General features: G+C 44.0%; 1 protein-coding gene across 6 annotated transcripts in view; it reads left to right on the top strand.

The window, feature by feature from the left end:
- Positions 1-22,443, top strand: part of TLL2 (tolloid like 2) — a 96,375-nt gene that overhangs the window by 50,778 nt on the left and 23,154 nt on the right. For 2 of the 6 annotated variants that reach the window (XM_058841726.1, XM_058841724.1), the window contains 7 exons: positions 6,856-6,927; positions 9,367-9,537; positions 10,335-10,452; positions 10,841-11,019; positions 11,314-11,419; positions 16,398-16,522; positions 20,417-20,532. In XM_058841726.1, the coding sequence (XP_058697709.1) occupies positions 6,856-6,927; positions 9,367-9,537; positions 10,335-10,452; positions 10,841-11,019; positions 11,314-11,419; positions 16,398-16,522; positions 20,417-20,532 (887 nt within the window). Of the gene's footprint in view, positions 1-6,855; positions 6,928-9,366; positions 9,538-10,334; positions 10,453-10,840; positions 11,020-11,313; positions 11,433-16,397; positions 16,523-20,416; positions 20,533-22,443 lie in introns of those variants that run through there. The other 4 variants (XM_058841727.1, XM_058841728.1, XM_058841725.1 and 1 more) reach the window with 3 other exon arrangements.

Raw genomic sequence — 22,443 nt, 5'->3', positions numbered from 1 at the left:
CAAATTAGTTTTAGGCTGGAACACTGGACTGTGTTTGCTGTTGTGTTTCTGAGGCCAGATGGTGACTTGGACAGCCCCGGGGAATGGGTAACAAGTTTCTCCAGGGCAAAGATCAGAAGCAAAAGGAAATATTCAGATTATCTTGCAGTTCCACTTCCTAGAGAGGAAAAGGGAGTGTGAGATGCATCAGGCTGTGTTTGGGAGGGGATTAGCCACTCCTTCTCTGCAGTTGTTGCTCTTGCTGAATCCTGGAGTCAGTTTGTGGTAGAGTGGGTTTGAGACCTGACTCTCCCTGCAAACTGCAGCTGTCCCTGGGGAGGACAGGGCAGCTCCAGCAGCACCTCCTGGGGCAGCTTGCTCTGTGAGGAAAGTGCTTCTGCCCTTCATCCTCAGCTCTCCCATGGCTCTGCTAATGACAGCAAAATATTTGGGCACCTCTTTCACCAAGGAGTCAGGGAAGACCTTGGGGAAGGAGATGGTCTAAGGTTACCTAACAGTGGCTATATTTGACTTGTGCTTCCAAAGTGGTTTAAGTCCCACTTGTCTAGCCTCACTGCTGGTCCCTGCCTCAGTTTCCCTGGTTTGGCAGCTGGTTTCAGGTGCTCTTTAAATGAGCTGTGGTGGAGTTGGTAGGTAACCAAGCAGATGAGCTGTCTCAGCTATCTTGGGCTGCTCAACTGCCTGTTAAACACGGTTCAGGCTCCCAGGGCATGAGAAGGTACCAAAAGCTCTCCAAGAAGCTCCAGGACTATGAATGTCTGAATGTAGAGGTATAAAGTGAAGCGGAAGAAAGGTCTCTCTAGTGGAACAAAACATTCTCCATGGAAGGAGTTTTAATTCCATTCAAACATAACTTAGCTTCCCATTTAAGTGTTTTCATTTTGAGTTAAGTTTTATCCAGTATAAACAAGGTAGGGGGAAAACAAGAGGATTAGGAATGCTGAAGGGGAGGAGTGGCCTGGCTGGGTTGCTGAGAGCCCCAGGCTCCCTGGAAGCCACAGCTGGAGCAGGGCAGGGAGCTGCTGCAGGGCAGCACAGGGAACAGGGCATCTGGAGCAGCCTGGGGTGCACTGAGGCTGAAGAAATGAGACTTCAGGTCAGCAGGAAAGGAATGTCAGTCAAGGAGGACTGTGAGGTTGGTACTGTCTTCTAGGACAGCAGTGGGAAGCCCAAGCCAGCTTGTACAGTTTCCTTATTGCCTGCAAGTTCACTTGTTTCTCCTTCCTTCCAAAAGAGAGATGGGGAGGGAAGGTGATTTTTGTGAGTTGAGAGGAATGTAACAGAGAGGCAGACACCTGTTAGGAATAGATCCTGATCCATCAGATTGACAAGAAATCAAGTGCAAGGGGATGGGGATAGTTGGTACTATGCATTGCTCAATTTATATGCTGGGAAGGGAGAAGCCTTACACCATGTGTGGGGACCTGGCTAAGCAACAGGGACATGCACATGCCAGAATACTCATGTACTCACTTTAGCTTTTCATTTTCACTTATCTCAGTAAAAGCACTAAAGCAGGGCTCTTTCTCACTGGAAGAAACCAGGGAGATGATGCAGGTTGTAGGTAACTTTTTTCTTTCTTTCATCTCTCATTTATCCATCTTTTTACTCTAGGGAATAGAATTGATCATTACAGCCCATGAGAAAAGACCCCTTTCAGTCTTACCAGTCCTTCCTTTTATCCAGAGAATGTTGATCCCCTCAAGCATTAACTCTCAGTTGAAAGGTTGGTGGAGAGATTGAGTCAGATTGTCCCCTTTCTTGCAATGCCTTCTTTAAAAACAAGGTGCATCACTTTATAAAAGTAATGTTGCCACTTCCAGAAGAGCAGGGAGTATGAAGGGAAAATATAAGGTGTCTGGGAATGGTGCTGCCTGCCCTTCTGTTCTGCCTGCTATACCACTCCAAATATAGCTGGCCAGCAGAAGATCTTGGTCCATTAAATACTTTGCAGCTCATGTCTGTGGCAGCCCTGGGTTTGCTTAGCTGTACTCACCTTCCTCCTCTAATGAACTTCCCTGTGAGGCCAGTGTCCTCCTTCCCTGCACAAGCATTCACAGCTGATGTGGAGATGACACATCTGCCTGTCAAGCCTCTGGACCTTGGGACTCTCCTGAGTTATTGCAGCTAGTCAGCTTACTCTGAATATGAAAAACAGATTCCTGCAGGGAATTTGGGGTTCAGAATTCTTCCTTTCTTTAATTTATTTTCTTTAAGTAAATTGAGGGAACTCCAGCTATTCCACTGACAGGAAATGCTGAAGGATATATCTCAAATCATTTGCTCAGATCTCCAGGGTATGGGGGTTTATGAAAGGTTTTTGCTATAGACTCTCCACCAGCTCTGGGAAACATCTGTTCTGCATTCTGAATGCATTTTCCCAGCAGAAATTGTTTTAATAAAATCATCACTTTTTCTGTGCTTAGAAAACCCAGTGAAATAAAGTTTTTTCCTATGCTAAACAGTTCTTGATCACTGGTTAATGAAGTTAAAAACTGCATGTCACATTGTTTGACTTTTCCTGTTTTTCCAGGAGCTTCTCTGATGGTCATAATATGACAGAACTCACCAGAGCTGAAACTCTGAAGAATGACTAATATTTAATGTTAACTGCACTACTTGGTTTTGTTGGTGCTTCATTTCAGTCTCTGTTTGAAATCCAGTCTCTAAGCTGTGGCATGTGAATAACCTATATATTGAATGAAACTATGGAAGCAGGGTGTTCTAAGGCATAGGTAGGGGAGGTGAAATCATTAAAAAATTTCCAAAAGTATTTTTTTTAAATTGCTGTGTTGTGACCCAGCTCTGAAATGGCCTTTTCTCCACGGTAAGATATATTAGAAAAAGTCTTGCTGCAGTTCGATTCACCTGAGAGCAAATAATTATGTGCACAGCCAAGTTACTCTCTGCTAAATCAGAAAAATTGGAAAATCTGTCAAAGTCCTCGGTGCTCACAGTGGACTCCTTTGTCCTCAGCAGAGGTGACGAGCATATGGGTGGTAGCTACCTTCAAAGTTCAGCTGTGGAACCTCTCCCTGTGTGGACAGCAACCAGGAAAGGGAAAGGACAACTCCATGAACATGAGGAAATTCTTCACTGGTCTGGAGAGGAAAAATTATCCTGGCTTGGACCTGTTCTGAAAGTGGTTTTGATTTTAATGGGAACTTTTACAGTTTGGAAAAAAAGGGGGTGTTGCAAGTTTCATCCCATCCAATTTCCCATGTAAAGGTATTCTGTGTTCTCAGACTGCAGTTTTTCAGACAACTACAATTCCTATTGTCTCTAGTTGGGTTTTACACTAACGTTATAGATAGGCATAATTTAAAAATGAAGCTTGACTCAGGATAGACTGGTGTTTCTCCTTTGCTTTCAGCTGGGTAACTCATCTTGTCTCAGAGTAGCGTTTTCCAATGAAAGCTCAAAGACAGATGGTGCTAAAATATTTTGGAAGTCAGCTGCCCCTCAAGCAGTTTTGAGGTCTTAAATAGACCCAATAGGAGGGTGGTAGATATTTCTGGGCCAACTACATGCATTCTGATTCACCAGCAGGCTGCTTCATTGCTTTGCCTGGCTTTCCTCTTCTTTTTTCAGACAAGAACCCCCTCATGGTCCATAAGCAAGTGGAAGAAGCAGAGAAGCTTTAGTTAACAAGAGATCTGACAGTCCCCTCTTTGGTGATAGAGCCCTACCTGGGCTTGAGCAAAAAAATCAAACTAGAACATGCACAGCAATAAATACCTTCAATCCAAAATTGCATCTTGTCAAAAACACATTTTCAGGTCTGATATATTACTACTTCTCCAAGTCCCCCCCTCTCTTATTGGAAGTAAGGGTACTGAATGGAGTCTGCTTCCTGCTTTTCCTTCAGGTTGCACATCTCTTGCCTGTGCTAGTGGTGCAAGGGAACTGCAAACAGTGTAGTTTTGGTGGCATGCTTTGTGCACTCTCTCTCTCTCTCTTAATGTTTTGTCCTTTATTTTGGTTTCAGCTGAACAACTTGGACTTCATTTAACAAAACTGGATTTTCATTTTCCTCTCCTGGGAGAGAGAAGCTGCTTTCTTCCCAACAGTGCCCCAGCCTGCTGCTTTCAGCTTCACTGGACCCTTACCTCAGGCTGCTTCCAGTTCCTAAAAACAATTTATACACCTGTTCTTCAGCCACGCTTGCAGACATGGTGGATTTATCTCGGATTTTTGATGCTTTCAAGCTACGGGACATTTCTTTCAGTTAGCCAAGCTCCCTTGGCCGTGCTGGTCTGTGAGAAACAGAAAAAGAAGTTGTACAAGTGCACTGTAGGTAGAAGATGAAATATTCCTCAGCCTGGGTAGAGAATCTCTTTTGTGTCTCTGCCAGGTCATGCACAGAAATTAAGTTACCTAGCTAGGAAGTCCAGCAGTGTTCTGCTGGGGTTGCAGCTGTTAAGTAGGACAAATTATTAGGAAGAATTGAATTACAAAAATGTGGAGGTTAAGAGGGTTTAGGAGATCTAGTACAGCTCTCTGCATGGAGACATGACCTAACAAATTCTGTATCTTCAAATGGCTGTGGGAGAGGCAGACAGAAGTCAGGCTGAAGAAAGATGAGTGGTGGTCTAGCACAGAGGCAGGTGGAAAGTACTGAGGGTAAAAGTGCTCTTGGGGGGCTTGTTAACTGCTGGATATCCATTAAAGTCAATGTCATGTCTTTGTGGGATACCAAGCCTGCTTTTATTGGCTTTCCACAGAGCACGATGTCAAACTGAAAATCTCCCTTCTCCTCTTCAGTGTTTCCAATGATAATGGGCTTCAGTACATACACGGGCATTTCATGCTCTGGAGCAGTAACACTGGAATATGTTCTGCTTTTGGATGTGACAGAGTAGTCTGACAGAGAGGTGCAACTTCAGGAATGTGTTGAGGGGACAACAGGACCTACACATTACCTGCAACCTATGTGCAGCTGCTTCCAGATACAAGGTGCATTTCTTGGCTTCCTTATTTATTGTTAATGGCATATCAGTTCTGCTGGGATCCTACATTAGCCCTCTCTTGGAAAGAATCAGAAGAGGACTAAATGCCAAGTCAGTTTAATTTTTGGGATATCATTAGGCATCATGATGATAGGAAATCATGAAGTGAATCAGAAAAGAATCTTCTAAAATTGACATGTTTGATTCCAAGCACCCTTGTGGGACGCAAGGTTGTGGGTGCTCCCTGTCTGTACGAGTGAGATTAGAGTTTGAAAATATCTAGTGTATGTGCACCCCCATATCTGGCCTTTGTGTAGTGCTCTCCCTTTTCATGGGCTACAATAAGACAAAATATGCAAAGATGATGTAGATTTCATTAGTCACACTAGTTTATTCAAACCTCTTCTTTGCATAAGAAACCAAGGCCTGCACTGATCTCTGGGAAAGAATGTGCTCCCAGCTTGGAAAAGCCGTGTGCTCGAATGGCACCACGGCACAGCAGAGGTCAGCAGCTCGGGCACAGGAGAGGGGCCCGGCTCTAGGGTTTGGTGCCATCATTTGCAATTCAATCCCATGCAGCTCCCTCTTAGGAGAACAATTCACTAAATACAGAGTTGTTCTTTTTCCCTAATTCACCATATAATTCACCTCCTAAGTTCAATTAAGAAGCAATCTGTTTGTGACTGGAAGCAAGCTGCATTTATTTAGAAATACAAAATTATCCTTTGCCTCAGCAAAGGCTGCATGCCTTAATAATTCTGGTGATGAATGGCTAGTTGGGGTTTCCTTTAAATGGAATGAGATATTGTGTGAAGAATAGCATACTTTGCGGGGGTAGGGGTGGGAGAACTCCTGGGGATGTAAAACTGAGAAGAGGAACTTTTGTTGAGCTTGGGCTAAGGAAGTGACGAGGACGAGGGCATGAAAGAAAACAAAGGGAAATCTTAGGATGGGACACTGAAGCTGGAAAAGAGTGATAGAGTTCAGAGCAATCCATCTTGTTGAATCAGGCTTGTTCCTGTTCACACATCTAGTGGCTTTTGTCCAGCCAAGCTCTGTTAAACTATGGCACTTCCTCTGGGAGACAAACCCCTGATTTACTGTGTCTCTTGGACCAGGAAGCTCTAACCTATAGCCAGCTGAGAGTCTGTGTATTTTATTTTCTTCTGAATTGTTTTGTAACTATCTTTCATTGTAATTTTCCTGATACTCATATCAGTTATAGTAGTATAATGTTGGAGATTTGTTACCATCCTGTCAGTCCTTCTCCAAGGTGCGAGAGATATACCTTTTCCCCTGTCCTTGCCCTGTTGGACCAGCTGGAGAAGGATTTGCTAGAAGCCAGGTCCAGAGCAAATGAGAGTTTTCCAGCTGGCAAGGCAAGACTGCTTCAGTGACTGGAAGATGTCCAGCTGTCTTCAAAGTGAGACATTCCTCTTTGGAAGTGTCCACACTGCATCCAGCAGTGCTGTATGACCAACAGCGTATTCCTTTCTGCGTGTGGTGGTTTACCATGCTCTTCATGCTTTATTTTCTCACCATGACTACAGAAACTTGCTCTTGCAATATCTCTACAGAGATCAGCTCATTCAGCTCCTGCTCTCATTAAGTCTTGATGAAATGAAGCCTTCCCTAGAAGAGACTTTCTGCCTATTCAGCATATGGAAAAACTTAGGCCATGGAATGGTAATGAGTTGCAAGGTGTCACTGTAAGCTAGGAACAAATCCAGGAGAAGTGCCTATCTATATCAAGAGTTTAGTCCCTGCTCCCTGAACAGGGAAAGCAGAGTGTTTCTGTGGCCAGCAGACCCCGAACTGGCATTACTGATAGCTGTTGTCCTTTCCACGTCAGAGCTCTGCCAGCCAGCTCACCAGAGATGAGTCTCTGCTCTTCTTTCCTTTGCAGGAGGCCTGGGAGAAGAGGTGTCAAGTGAAAATGCCACTTCAACCGACCATAGTGACAACACAGTTAAAAAGGGTAATGTGGAACCCCACCCAGACCTTTGGGTATCTTTTATTTACTTTTTTTACCCCATGTAAAAACATATTTTTGTACTGTTTCATATGCATGTTTGCCTCTATCCCTGGGAGACCAGCCCTGCCCAGGCAATTTTGCTGTTGGTGAGCTCTCTGAAAAGGGTGGGTTTGTCTTGTATTATGTGGTGGGTTGACCCCAGCCAGAAGCCAAGCACCCAGTCACTATTCCCCTCTTCCAGCAGGAGAGGTGAGAAAACAGGAAAAGCAAGAGTAAAAAACCACATTGGTTGAGATAAAGTCAATTTAATAAGTGAATGAATGGGGAAAAAATAACCAAACTGATATCAAGGCAGCTGCTCACCCCCACCCACAAGCAGCCCCTGCTAGAAGAATGTGTCAGGCCTCTCTGGGGAGGAGAATTCAACTAATTTCAGTTGTTAAAGGCAGAAAACTATAGCAGGAGTTAGGAGCAGTTACAGGATTGGTGAGGAGAATTTGCCCAAGAGTTGCTGATGAGGAATGGAAGCACTGGTGGCACAGAGGGGTGGACCCAGAGTCCCCTGTGCAGAGCTGCTGCTGCACCAGGCACAGGAGACTGCAGGGCAGACACCTCCTCACTTGGGTTTGCTATCAGGACCTGTCCATGTGCTGTTCCACAGAGATTTTGGGCAGGCCCCAGGAGCAGTTTGTGAGTAGAAAACAAGACTATGTCCATCTTGAGACCCTCTCTCTTCTTCTAGCTGTGGCCCTTTTAATGCCTGTGCTGGTGCCTGGTACCAGCAGTATGCAGGAGAGTGGCTTCTCCTTTGTTGGGAGAACCCCCAGCCTCAGAGCATCTGCCTTCCAGGATCCAGCAGCTAGCTTGGGGATGGGGCAGCTTTTGAAATGCCAGGAAGGTGCTTAGAGGAACAAAAGGCAAATTCCCTTTTTTGTCCTGCAGCTCAGAGAAAGGTCTTCAGCAGGAAGGGCTTGACCTGGTGAAGCAGGAGGGAGGGTTTAAAGTTCATTCTTTTCATTCCCCTACACTGCCTGAATTTCCTTCCCATTGTACTGATCCCCTCAGCCTTGACAGTAGTGGTTTGCTTACTGGTGCTTCAGCTGGAGGGATGAATAGGGGAAGAGGCTCTCAGCAGCCCCCCTGGTCACTAGAGGAAGGTCATAACAGGACCTGTGCCTTTTAATAACCCAGTAGCCCCTGTCCTTGGAAAGTAAATCTGTGGCCAGACTTGCTGATTTACATACAAATTGCCATCCTCTTGGGCTTCACAGCGGCCCACTGGTGAGTCACCATCAGCAGTGCTGCTCCTCAAAGTGACGAGGGATGTTCACCTTGGTGTGACCCTTCAAGCCAGCACTCTCTGAAGGCATAGAAACCCCTGTGCTCTGTTATTCCTTTGCCCTAGTCCAGCTGATGAGTCGGCTGTGCAAGACAGGGAGCTTATCTTACATTTAGAGGTTTGTAAAGCACAGCTGGACTGTGGCTGCTTTGAGGGTTTGAGTTGCCCATAGCACCTCAATTAGGGGATGAACAACCAGGAAGCTTTGAGTAAAGGATATTTTGGGTAAAGGTGTCAGACTCACACCACATTAAAAGTGCAACTCACATAGGCATAACCAGTATCTGAGCAGAGCTGCAGCAGCACAGATGCAGGGCAAGGTACAGGGTCTGCCTAGAAAGCCTGTATGAATCCTCTTGCAGATTTTAAGGCCAGTGCTGAACATCACACAACCAGGACTCCTCTACCCTTTGTAACAAGAAATTAAATGTGTTCTGCTTTCTCTTTTGTATTTTTGCTCCTTTTCATTAAAATGAAAAGATTCAGCATGGATGGAGATTTGAGTTTCTGTTTTTCCATCCTGAACACCCCTCCTCCAACAGAGACTCTGATCTTTATAGATTTCCAAACCACCCAAGACCTGGTATGTGAAACCAAAGTGATACTTTTCAGTCTTGAGTACAGATTTCAGAATTAGGAGTCTGTCACCTTCTTCCGAGGCCAACTCAAATGAACATTCGCAATAGAACAAACCGTTCTCTGCAGATGAGTGGATAGGTAGGGCAAGTGAGAATAGGGCAAGTGACACCTAGGCTTGTTTGATTCCACCTCCTGCTCCCCTTGTTTAAGGACTGTGTCCCCATCTGTGAAGTTGCTGGTGCAGACTGAGTGGCTAGAGAAAGGAAGGATGTACTTTTACATCCTAATGGGAGAACACCTTTGGTGTAGAGCGTATGGAGGCTCCAAAACAAGAAGGTTCCTTTTTCTATAGATTAGCAGTCTCAAAGTCCCCAAAAAATCACTGGCAAATCTGGCTATGACTTCTGGTTTGGTTTAACACCTTGCTTTTTCTTTTTATCTTTTTCTGAAGCTCCAGGGTTTTACCTGAGGGCTGCACGTGGAACTAAAGAGGATTTAAATAGTGTTGCCACTCTGTCTTGCAGACGGCAGGCAGAACACAACGCTTGCACGGAGCCCAAAGAGGAAGGAATATAAAGATGAGTCTGGGATGGATACACACTCCTCTCCCAGAGTGCGCAGGGCAACCACATCCAGGGCTGAGAGGATCTGGCCGGGGGGGGTCATCCCCTATGTGATCGGAGGAAATTTCACTGGTCAGTAGTGAAAACATTGCTTTCTGTTTGCCATGGGGTTTGTGTCTCAAACTGTGTGGGAAATCTCTGGAGCAGAGTTCTTCCACAAATGACGCAGGTCCTTGGGAATCTGTCTCCTGAGGTAGGGTGGGAACGTCATTGCACAAGGAACTATGCACTGTGGAAGCCTGAAGCTGAGGTGTGCAGTGAGATGATTCTTCTCTTGGAGTCCAAGAAATACTTGAGTGACTAAGTCACTTTTCTTTAGGGACCAGCACCTGTGGGCTGTGCTCACCCCCTGTTTTTCCAGACGAGAATCCTCTCTGCTGTTGGAAGAGCAGAAGCAGAAGTACTCTGGGTTCCTGACAATAGCTTTGCCTTAGTTCTGAGGAGCATGTGTGGCACTCATAAGATTCCTGGGTCTTGAAAGATGTGCATGGTCATTACTTCATGTCATGAGAGCAAATTTGGCATATCACTTAGTAGCTGGTGTTCAGATCAGATCACCTGGCAGCTCTGCCAGAATGGCCTGTACCTAGAGAGGTGACAGGTTTTATGTTCACAAATATTGATGTACTTAATCTGTAAAGTTTGCTATCTGTTTAATTGGAACAGTAAATTCATCAGGCACAAGGAGAGAAAAGATGATACAGGAAGGTAATGCTATAGCTGGAAGAGGGCCCAGAGTCCAAGAGGTGTCTACAGGCATAAGATTGGCTGTTTGAAAGGTTGGCTGTTCCCATTCCCAGATGAAGTCTGTTAGAGATTTTCCTGAAAGTCAGGCCTTCACTGTTTGCTCCTCTTGATTTCTTTTCCAGGAACCCAAAGAGCTATCTTCAAGCAAGCAATGAGGCACTGGGAGAAGCACACTTGTGTGACCTTTGTGGAGAGAACTGATGAAGAGAGCTTCATTGTGTTCACATACAGAACATGTGGGTAAGTGAAGCACACGTTCCCTGCAGCTCTCTATTGCAAACAGCGCTTTCAGTGAAACGTGGCTTTCTAAGTCTAGCCCAGAATAGACCAATGGCTGCATTGGAGAATCTGTCACTTTCAGTGAGGATTGCTAGGATAGTTTAGTATTTGCTCAGAAGATGCGAATTGCTTCTGGATTATTTTTTCCTGGGATAATACTTAAGTGTACATGTGTGACTTTATAGATATGCACTTTTTTCTTTATGTTTTCTTTGTACTTACATGTAAGTACATAAGTATATGCAACTGCTGGCCTGTCCTGAACCCTGCCAGATGTTCTCTGTTCCTATGTTTTAGAGTTCCTCAAGTCACTGATGTTCCGCATGGGTTTGTGGGTTATTTTTTCCAGGTGTTGCTCCTACGTGGGCCGCCGAGGAGGAGGCCCTCAGGCTATATCCATTGGAAAGAACTGTGACAAGTTTGGTATTGTGGCTCACGAGCTGGGTCATGTGGTGGGCTTCTGGCATGAGCACACACGGCCTGACAGGGACCAGCATGTCACTATCATCAGAGAGAACATACAGCAAGGTAAAATCACACTTCAGGTTATTCCACCTGGCTTTTGGCTGGCTTTTTTCACACTTGTGGAAAATGCTGGTGGCTTGAGGGTTGGGATGGAGAAGAAATATTGCTGTCCTTGTCTAGAATAAGGGTCAAAATAGCTATTTGAATAAACATTTTGGATGTCCAGTTGGAATTGTTGAAACATAGGAGCATATCCATTTCATTCTAGGCTCACACAAGTAGAACTCTTCTTTTTTTTTTTTTTTTTTTTTCCTCTAAGAGTGGTTTGTTTCTTTTCCTTTTTGTTTGTCATCACAGGTCAGGAGTACAACTTTTTAAAGATGGAAGCTGGGGAAGTGAACTCACTTGGAGAGACCTATGACTTTGACAGCATCATGCACTATGCTCGGAACACGTTCTCCAGGTGATAATTCAAGGTTACATGTCCTTAGGACTATTTTGGTAGTTGTGGTTGACTCTGTGGGATATATAGAGCCTAGAAGGAGACCTGTGATCTATTGCTGCATTGCAAGGCTTGAAAAATATTTGAAAAAGCAAGGTGGGTGTAGTCTGCTGGACTCTTGTTTTCCCCTTTCCATTATACTTACTCAGTAATAATACGGGTAATCTCAAAGAGTTTCCAAAGCCTTGCTGACATTCTTTGCAGCCTTCCCAGGCAGCCCATGTGTATGCATATCTGCCCATGTGCAAGTTGGCTAATACTAAAACAAGCTTTGAATCTCATGATTGTCCAGCTTCTGCTTTGGAGTCACAGTACAACCATCAGAGTCTCTAGTGGTTGTGCCAAGAGAGAGTTTAGATCATGATCTTTAATTACTTCTAATTTTTCTAGTTTTTTCTAATGTTTCTTTCTGACCATTTCTGCATGAGCTTTCAATCATGGCCTCTGCAGCTGTGTGGTTCTGTGTGACTGGGTTTTTTCATGGAGGAGTTATCAGTCCTGCCCAAACTAAATGCTAGTTTCTGCATAGGCTGTTTGTCCTTGACTCCCATCTCATACCTCCGGATGGAGCTCATTCTCTGATCAGCCTGCTCTGCTGGATACAGAGGTGATATAAACATAGTTATGTCCTGTATTTGGAATGAGAGTTACTGGATGACCAGATTCATTTTGCTGCATTGTTGGAAGTTTTCTTCTATAAATCCTACTGTTGCTCTTTCCCAAGAGCTTTTTGTCACTACATACTGTGAGTAAAGGGGTTGGAAGGTACAGTGGAAGTATTCACACTCTTGGAAAATTTTTGTTGTAAAAATTAAAGATGTCTTTAGGACTTCTTAAATTTTCTTACTCCCCAGTTGCATTGAAGGGCCAAACCTGTTATTTTGTGCTTTTGTTTTGACAACTTCACACCAACCAGAGGAAAATTGTCAAACATGCTGAAATGCTGCTTGTTGTGGCAGGAGGAGATGGTGTCTGGGTAATTCGGAGATTTCTTTGCATCAGATATCTAAAGCAAACAATTTTTCTTCCCTTGAGGCATCTGCTGGATGCTTCCAGCATTTGCTAAACTCTAAATGGTTAGAATTTTCTTGCACAAAAGCAGGATTAAGTTATTACCGCCATTTATATTGTGGATGCCTTTGAGTCTGTGTCTGTTGAAAACTAGGGTCCTTCAGAGAATTGCTGGGCCAAAATAGGATAAAAATGGCAAGAGTCCTGCTAGATTTAAATTGGTGCTCGATAAGATTTTTAAGTCTGTTTTCTTTAAGCCCTTTGTCTCTGTGACCCACCCTTACCCCAGTTGCAGTCTTTGTGCAATAATTGAACTGAGCACTAAGTGCCTCTGTAGGCTGATTGTGCTCTTACCACAGCTAAGCAGTGCTGGCAATAAGGCACTTTGCCTTATTTTATAAGGCACTTACTTTGCCAAGACCTGTCTTGACATCTGCTCCCCTGAGGGAGCAAAGCATTGACCAGCCGGAGAGACTGGTGGGTGTATGTGCCCATCCTTCCCACCTCACTGAGGTTTGTGGGTGCTGTCCAATTGCAGACCAAACTGACAAAAGCACAGAGTCTATGAAGATGTGAAGAATTTCCAGCAAGTTTCATTAAGATCAGTGGCTAGGAAAGGGAGAGTGTTCCTGCTTGGCCCTGCAAGGGAAGGGCTGCACTGAGTGTGTTGTTACATTAGCAGACACCCAAAAGCCGACATAAATTGGTTTGAGCACCTGACCAGTGGAGATGGATGTGTGAGTGAGCAGGGGAAAGACACACAGTCATGTCTGTGAATTACTCTTTTGTAGCAATTCTTACCTGGAACTTAGTACAACCTTGTTTTAAACTTCAGTCAGTATTGATGATAGTAAGTCATATGGTGCTTGCCATGGTAAATGCTGCTGTAAATCCTGGGCCCTTTTTATTCTAAACTTTTTACCTAGGGCAGAAAGGTACAGCTTTTCTGAGATCTGGTGAGTCCTAGCAGTGGAAATTATTTCCAGTGATACTTTTGAGGATTGATGTAGAGTCACTCCTTTCCATTTCATAGCAAAACATGCCTCTTATTTTTGTCTATGGCTAATAGAAATAGGAGTATGGCATAAGAGACTGTAATGGCAGCAGGAACAAGTTTTTACCTCTGTTATCATCTATATCAGAAATTTGCCTGTTTTGCAGAGTGTGGCTGCAGGCTTTTGTTTCCTGGTGCATTCCTTACAGACATGGCAGCAATCTAAACTGAATGTTGCCATATGATGAAACAATTTCGTTTACAACTGTCAAGACCCATAAACGGCAACTTAGCAGGAAGGTTTAAACTCCCACAAAACCCTAAGCAAGTAGCTGGTTTCCTTAATTCAGTAAGTGGCTTGCTAGTAGACATGGCAGCACAGTCTGGAGTTACAAAACAGGATTTCTGCAAAACTTGTGTTCAAATTAGGACGTAGGTAGCACTGCCTCCATGTCCAGGGACCACATCTTGTATTTGCAATGCGCTGTCCCAATCCTGCACAAGACATACACTGATCCTCCAGTGGTTTTAATGTGTGAAGAGTCATGTTGTCTCTCTTCTGCACATGGAGATATAAATACAGAATTGGGACAAAAGGTGGCTGCCTACCCCTGGGTCCTTAGCTTGCTTTGAATATCTGTTTCCTTGTGTGTTGTTTAGGCACCTGTATTTTCTACCGTGTCTACTGGGACATGAATGTTTAGCATTTGTTGAGATCAGTTGATAATTTCATATCATTGGCCTGGCACTTTGCACGTTCAGGGTGCCATGTGGATGCTAATGACTTGTGTGAGTCTCTTCTCAAACTCTGTTGTTCGTAGCTGGTAGGAATGGTGAGGTGTTGTGCTTGGCTTACGCCTCCATTGGGCAGCTAATGCATGTTCTGCCCCTGCCTGGACAGCAAGAGAATGGGGCATCCAGGATTCATGGGTTCTTCTCCTAACTCTGAGAGGAGAGTTTAGATATTTTACTCAAGAGTGGTTCCGGTGTTAGACTTCCTGAGCTGCTCTGTTTAATGATGTCTGTTTGTTGTTTATTAACTTTTGAGTCAAAGTATTTGCACTTTTAGAGACACTCACCAAATATGCAACTTTACAGTCCAAATGCTTTTAAGCAGATGAGGTTTGGGTGGACAGCATGGGGCTTTTAGTGGTTTGGGCCATACAGGGTCTCCTGTTCTTGGTTCCCTCGACAGCAAAATGAGAGAAACTGTACTTACTGCTCTGTAGTTGGGAGTCATGTTCAGCAATGCATGTGAAAGGAGAAAAAATTCAATTGGAGGAAGAAGCTAAACCAAAAATCTTTCTGCCTGAGCATAGAATACAGCCTTCTGGAAGAAAATGTGTTTGGCAGGTAACAAGGGCAGTTTGAAGTTATGGGTTGTTTGCTTTGTGTGAGCAGTGCCTGAGGTATACACAATGTGTAGAAAGCTGAGGGCTGTGAGTGCACAGTTGTGAGGGCTGGAGTGGGAAAAAGAATCAAAAGTTTGCATGTGCAAGTCGTGGTTTTTCTGTTAAACTCTGTCATTCTTCCCTGGTTGAGCCTGGAGATCTGCAGAAAGCATTTCAGAGGCCACAGAAGTATGTCCCTGCCAAATGTGGAGTTCTTCTATGAACTCCTGAGGAGGCTTGAAAATTTACTTTGAGCAAACTGACCAGTTTCTGTGCTTGTGGTGTTTCTGGAATTGGAGGATTTACTTTCAATACATAACTTAAATAAATTCAGCCCAAGGCATGCAACTGGCATATAGAATAACATACTGAATTTATAAATTGAAATTTGAGGGACTCATCTCACATCTTGTAAGTATCGGTTTTGGTGCTGATCAGGAGTTTTTCTACTGCTGAAAATATGGCAGCATCTTCTATGCAACAATTGATTCCAGTTTTCAAAACAGATTAAATTCCTTTCTCTTTATTTCTTTCTTCGGTTTGAATATTTACAAAACAATTTCCCCCCTTCCCTCTCCACCTCTGGACTAGGTAGTACTAAAATTATTGCTTCTGCCTTGATTTCCCATTGGACTCTCTGGATAGTTATATCCTGTCCTTCAGAAAGAGCAGTCTGCCTCACTGTGCTGATGCTGAAGGTTAAGCTCGGTGTTAGCCTTGGCACCCCCAAGCCTGTTTGGCATTCAGGGATGCAGCAAAAGGTTCCTGTGGCCTGGAGCCTGCCTGCAAGAGCTTGGATTTTGCCAACCTGGAGTTCAGGTTTCTGATTCCCTCCCTCCTTCCCTACAGTCCTAATGCTCCCTTGGGGTCTCTTTTTGCGTGCAAGCTCTTGCTTGGCTGCATGGACTGCATTTTGATAGAAATGAGGCCTGAGCTTAAATCCTTCCCTGGACTGAGATCAGAAGTGCAGTAAAAGAGCTCCTGAGTGTGAAGCACATGGAAGAAATAGTAGCAAGTAAAAAGAGGCAGAGACAAGTGAGTTACTAGCTCGGAAACTCATACAGATCAAAGGTGTAGAGTGCATGATCTTTTCCTCTTGTCTGTGGCAGCCCCAGTCACTGCCAGCCCAACCCCATCTGCTACTGGGACAACTCCTCTTCACTCTGCTTCTTTGGCTTGAACACCAGATCTGTGCTCCTGCTGAGCCAGATGTGCCATGAACCGTCTGCAGGAATATTTCATTGCTTTTTCTGATTTATGGCAAGGAATGTGCTACCTCAAACAGAGGCAGCAGCAATTTTGAGATATCCAAGAGGAATTTTCTGGCTTGGCAGAGTTGCTTGTACATTTGGAAGCTGTCTGCTATAGTGAGAAGCCTGTCTTGAGATAGTTAGCCATTATTAGAAGCTGAACCACTATTGCTGGTTAGCATGGGATATATGGTCATGGGGATGGGGTGTGGGAGGCCTGCCAGCTCTACTGTCTGTTCATTGTGTCATTTTCCCTACTTCACTGCTCTGTGTCTCTCTGCTCTTCCTTTTAGAGGAGTTTTCCTCGACACCATCCTTCCCCGCCGTGATGATAACGGGGTCCGGCCAACTATTGGTCAGCGAATCCGCCTGAGCCAGGGAGACATTGCTCAGGCAAGGAAGCTGTACAAATGCCCAGGTAAATACGGCCTGGGGAGATGGATCCTGCTTTATTACAGACACTTGGTTTTTGTGGAAGGCACTGGAGTTCAAGAGCACCATAACGATCTCTTTGAGGAAAGAGACTTGGGAAACACAGACTATCAAATGTTTTAGGCTGGAGCCATGGGGGAGAAGTGACCTTGCCTAAAACGTGTCTCCTGTTAGTACTTTGCAAGTATTCTTGTTGTGTTTGGGGTTTCAGATTAGTCCAGTGTAGGCTCTATTCTATCCAATTAGAAAATAAAACCAATGTGTAAGACGATGGGCAGAGTGGGGACTAGGAGTTAGCAAAATGGTGGAAAGATGTCTGGTAGACTGAGGCCCTGGAAAGAGGTGGATAACTGGTGTGCAAATCCATGTTTTCCTGTATCCAACTACAGGTCAGAAAGTAGGAGTCCATAAGGGTCTAGAATGAATTCTGAGGGCTTCATCCTCTATAAGTTTGAAGATTACTGCTTTTAGCTTAGGTGGTATAACTTTTAGGTCTGTTAGTTCCAATTAACCTTTTTTTTTTCTTTTTACCTCATCATTACATTTTTATTTTTGCACTCATCATTATCTCTAAATTGATTTTGCTTGAATAAAATTTTGTTCTTACAAATTTATCTCATGGATTGATTTAGGGGTTAATTTGTTTTGCAATATGTTTTTTGATCAAGTCAGATTTAATCCAACCAGGATTTTCATTCTCATAGCTGGAAGAATCAATTGTAGATTTAGACTTCTCAAGGCAAGCTGAAAAGCCACTTTGGCCTGAGGTACTAACTAAAAGCTCCAAAGCAACTTTCCTTAAAATGTGGACTCTTCTGTGAGTCTCAAGTTTTCTATTTGCGAAGTAGAACTTTTCCTACTTTTTTTTTCCCCACAAAGCTTTAGCAGAGGTTATTGCAGTTCAGAACATACTAGGCAGCAATAATAATAATATATTATTAATTAATAATAATATATTATTATTAAATAATAATTAATTAATTATTAACTAAATAATTAGAGATTTAAGCCTAGTAAACATTTTTTTTTTCCAAATATCTGTTGTTCTGCTTTGGTCTTTGGTTTTTTTCTTTGCATCAACATTTATACACAGGCTGCATCTTAGAAGAAGAGGTGTAAGATATTTAATGACATCAACATCTTTGCCATTTGAATCTGTAGCTTGAAAAGTTTTCTTCCTCTGCAAAATACAAAGCAAAGGAGTTCAAAACCAAAGGACTTCATCTGTGTGCTCAAGTGGGGTCTGAACGAGACTTTAGGATGAAGACACCTTGTTTGGCAGTCAAGCTGAGGATTTTAGGGTAAAGAGCAGCAACATAATTCAGAAGTTGAGTGGCAGATGGCTTCCCTTTTAGAAAGAGAGTCTCCATCTGAGAATACCTGATAACATCTCCAAAAAAAAAGAGCTAGTATGGTGGAGGATGAGTTACAAGCATTCACTGGAATCAGCCAGAACAACTGCTGTGTCTCTTGTAAGAAACAGGGCTCTCCAGCTCATTAGACTGGAGCTCATGTGCCTGCTACAGTTAGGGCTTGCTTAGCTTGTCCATTCTAAAACCCTGCTGTTTTAAATTGCTCTTAATTCCTCAGAGCTTATACCTGCTGGGTTAAAGTTAGTGCCAAGCCAGGTGAAATCAAATGAAATTTGCTGAAGGAATTTCTGGAAGGCAAGAATGCAGTCTGCTACATAGTAGTTAATGCTAGATTTTCTATGGCTGCACTGTTGATGATTTGATGACTAGTCACTACAAAAGCTTTGAAACAGCTCATCCTGCTGTCTTGTGCTGTGCTAAAGGAAAAATGCTTGTGTAGCAGTGCTAATTGTGCAGGAATGGTTAAACTGTAAATTGACAACGGTCCTACATTCTCTGGGCATTTTCAAAAAGATACAGTGTACCAGTAATCAGCTGATGAGCTGTAAGTGCCTGTCACTCAACTGCTTCATTTACAAATGAGTTTTGAGGCATTCACCTTACTGCTTTGCTTTTCACCTCTGTTCCTTTCTACCTGCTCCATTTCTTGGATCCCAGAAGTGCCAGACAATTGCTTTGTTGTACCTCTTGTCTTCTCTGCTAAGAGGAGTACAATGATATTGCTTTTTAGGGTGCTCTGCAAGAGGCTGTGCTCTCCCCGCAGAGATGCACTGCTCACTGTGGTGCTTCCCCCTGCACTGCCAGCGTTCCTGCACGCTGGGCAGCCAGCCTGTCACAGTGCCTGGGGAGTTTCCTCTGCAGGGCTCAGAGCCTTACATGGGTCTCCTCTCGTATTTCAGCAAAGCAATCTTTGCAAGTAGACACAATGGTACCTGTTCCATAATTACAGTCTTGCCGGTAGCTGTGTGGTTGCGCTCTGGGAGAATTAAGTCTGGGCTGTTGGAAACCTTGACTGTGGTTCAGCCGAGGGCAATAATCTCATGTCACTATGGTCATGTTGTGCATGTTTCCCATGATTTAGAGCTCCCTTTATCATTTCATGTTTATTTAAATAGATTATTAAGCAGAGAAAAAGAGCATTTACCTATCCTGGTGAGTTATGGATTGGAATTCCCTCTTTATTAAAAAAAAAAAAAAAAAAAAAAATTAAAAAACTTCTTTCTGTGTCCCCACGCTTGTTCATCTAGTCTGATCTATCAAGCTGTGGATCAAACTTCCTTAGGGAAATTAAGTAATTCTGACCTAGGTAACTCCTTCTCCCCTGCTTGAACATATTAAACTTTTTCACTGGAACCAGTCTCTTTTCACCTCCAACTGCCAACCCGCCCATCTAAATGTAATCATGGCTGCAAAATTACCGTGTGATAGCATCAAGTAGAGGAACAACCCCTGTCATTTCCATGAGAAAGGGAAGGCCTTGTCAGATCTTTCAAAGCACTGCTGCTCAATCAGGGATTTTTGGGGGCTGCCTTGCTGTCTCTGAGGAAACAGAGTTGCAGGATCAGGGGGGCTTTATAAAATCAGTTGGTTCTGAAACTGGAAGAACAGCTGGGAAGCAGGCAAGGTCCCTGCACCTTGCAATTGCCATTTGGATGTGTCTAGTGGGCACTGTCAAGGAAATGGAAGCTTTGATATTTGTGGTCCTCCCACCCAGCCAGTCAGCTGCTCTGCAGATGTGGATGATCACTCCTTGTTCCAGCTCTGTCATCCTGGCTCAGAGAGCAGAACTACAGTAGTCACAGCTGTTCCAGATGTTGGGAGCTGTGGTTCCCTAAAGGATCATATACATGTGCATATTTTTTGCTTCCCAAAAGTCACTCTGGGATCTACATTTCATCAACTGCAGCAGGCCACAAAACAGGAAGTTGAAGAGCAATGGGCTGCTGTGCTCATGTTTTGTCCTGTGCAGTGTAGTGGCTGGGAAGGTGCTGAGCAGCTGAAGCATGAGGGTGATGGGACTTGCCCTGCTTTTATTAGGATGTTTTAAGCCCAGAAAAGACAATTTACAATGACAACTAAGGAGAACTTCATTGAGCAGCTTGTAATGAAGGGAAAACAGGTTTGCTGGCAGCAGTGTGGGCTTGTGAGGTGGGATGGGGTTAATACTTTGCATTTGATTAGTGAATGAGACATTCCTCAACTGAAACCTGAAAGTGCTGGCATGTGGAAGGAAAATGAAGGAAGAAGGCTTCAAGCTTCTTTGGTAGCTGTATCATCTGTGTCCTTGCACTGATCATCTTTTTATCCCAGAAATTCTGACAAATTTCACATCACCCCTTTGGCACAGCCTCAGGTGCTCAGTGACCTTTGGCCAGTACCATGAATGAGCACTGCTGGAGTACCAGCCACCAGCCTGCACACAGCAGCCACAAGCAGGCAGTTTGGTAGACCCTGATGTTTTTCAGAGTCACTCCTTTCTGAGAGACTTTTTTTCCCCTCTCCTGCAGCTTGTGGAGAGACCTTGCAAGACTCAACAGGTAATTTCTCAGCCCCTGGCTTTCCAAATGGCTACCCCTCCTATTCCCACTGTGTCTGGAGGATCTCGGTGACCCCAGGGGAGAAGGTAGGTGCCACAGCAGCACAAGGTATACTCTGCACTTCCCTCATGTGAGGTTTTGCCTGGGATGACAGTGTTAGAACCTGCCAGAAGATCTCTGCATCCCTGGTGTGCAGGAATGGAGCCTGGGAAGGCTCCTGAGCACCACTCAGGAGAGAGATGGAGTCAGGAATACATGGTACAACACATGAGTGTAGGAGAGAAGTGGTGATGCTGGAGCAGAGCCCCTCACATCTCTGGGCTGTGTGTTGATCTCTGATCCTCCCTCTCAGTTTGAGACTGAACCCTGCATGGACATTTCTTGCCACCTGTTAACTTTGGCAAGTGCACATTCCACAGCCAGTCAGATGAGTTAGATAAAATATGCTGCAATCTGGGGTCCTGAAGGGAGCTGAGGAGCCATGAGTGACATCTGTGGCCTGCCCCTGTCATGCAGGCATAATGTCCCTGTCAGGGAACTCCCACTTCCTGACATGAAACGCCAAGCCCCGCTGCACATCAATCACACACCCTGTCCACTTTTCCTCCCAGCTCCTTTTGTTTTATTGATCTTCCTGTAGAAATTAAATCTTTCCTTAATCCAGCAACACCAGCCCTTCAGGCCTGTCACGCCATACCAGGCTGCAAGAATGAGCAGCCCAGCTTGGGAGCTCCTTGGCAGAGTGACTTTGCTGAGGATCACCCTCAAGACATGCTTAAGACTCAGACTCGGACAAAGAAGCGCAGAGCTCGTTTGCCTGGCTCCAGGACCTGTTTCTGTCACCTGCAAGCCCAGTCCCATGCCATGCTGAGCTCCTGCCATCAGCTGCAGGGAGAGCATCGCTGGGGCAAGAGGGCCAAGAGCTGTCCAGGTTTGACAACTGTGGCACTGAGAGATTCGTGGTGTCAGTCTTAGTATAAACTCTCCCTTTGCTTCTCAGCCTCTGCAGAGTTGTGTTAGGAAGGACCCAGCATCTAAATGCTGAACCACTAATGTTAAAAAAGAAATAAAGAATTGATTCCAGATTAAATGCTTAAATTTACCTGTTTAACCCAATGCAGTGATTGGTGCAAATTCTTGAGTTGTTAGTTGAGAAGGGATATTTGGCTTATAGCGTTTATCTGCATAGAAACAGATGAATCTCCTTTTGCTGTCCAAAGTCAGAATACTGCAAAAATGTGCAAAATGTGAGTGATATCATTACAGACTGCACTCTGCACACCCAACCAGGACTTTGGGGGAGAACATCCATTTTACTATAAAGACATTTCTGTGACTATGTTCAGATTTTGGGTGTAAATAAATTATATGGGTCAAATCTTGCCAGAAGAAAAATATAAGTACACACCAATGGTGACCTCCATAGGCGACCTCCCAGACCAAGTCTGGTGATCCATCTTAGAGAGAAAGGAGACTAAAATAATAACATTTTAATGCCAAGCTCTGTTTGGTAAAGCCACTGAACACAATTGCATCACAGTGATGGTGTGAATCTGATAGAATATGGAACCTAATTAGCAAAATTAGACATTTATTACAAGTATCATTTATATGCAGGTATAGACCCCAAACATGTGTGGTTTGTGACAATGTCTTTCTCTATGATTTTCACATTACTCAAAACCAAAGAGTTTAATTTTAAAAATCCAAACTGGGCTTTTTTTCACGTAACATTTTACTAACTGAGAAGTATTGCATTTGAATGACAGAGTTGATAGTAAAGGGCTCTCTGCAGTCATACATTGTCATGGTTTCATTAAAACACCTTGAGAAGTCTTTCTTTTTTGAGAAAAGGTGGTGTACAAATCTTACGAAAGGCCCAACTCTCTTTGGCTGTAAACTCACTTAGGCAGTGCTGTAGTGAAAATGAAACAATCTGTAGGGTCTTCTCTTTAAAGTAACTCCCTCCCCAAAGAGAAATGTGCACTCTCTCCTTG

Source organism: Poecile atricapillus, chromosome 6 (genome assembly GCF_030490865.1).
Source record: "Poecile atricapillus isolate bPoeAtr1 chromosome 6, bPoeAtr1.hap1, whole genome shotgun sequence".
NCBI classification, from domain to species: Eukaryota; Metazoa; Chordata; class Aves; order Passeriformes; family Paridae; genus Poecile; species Poecile atricapillus.
Note: the sequence above shows the minus strand (reverse complement) of the source record. Positions and strands in the feature narration are given on the sequence as shown.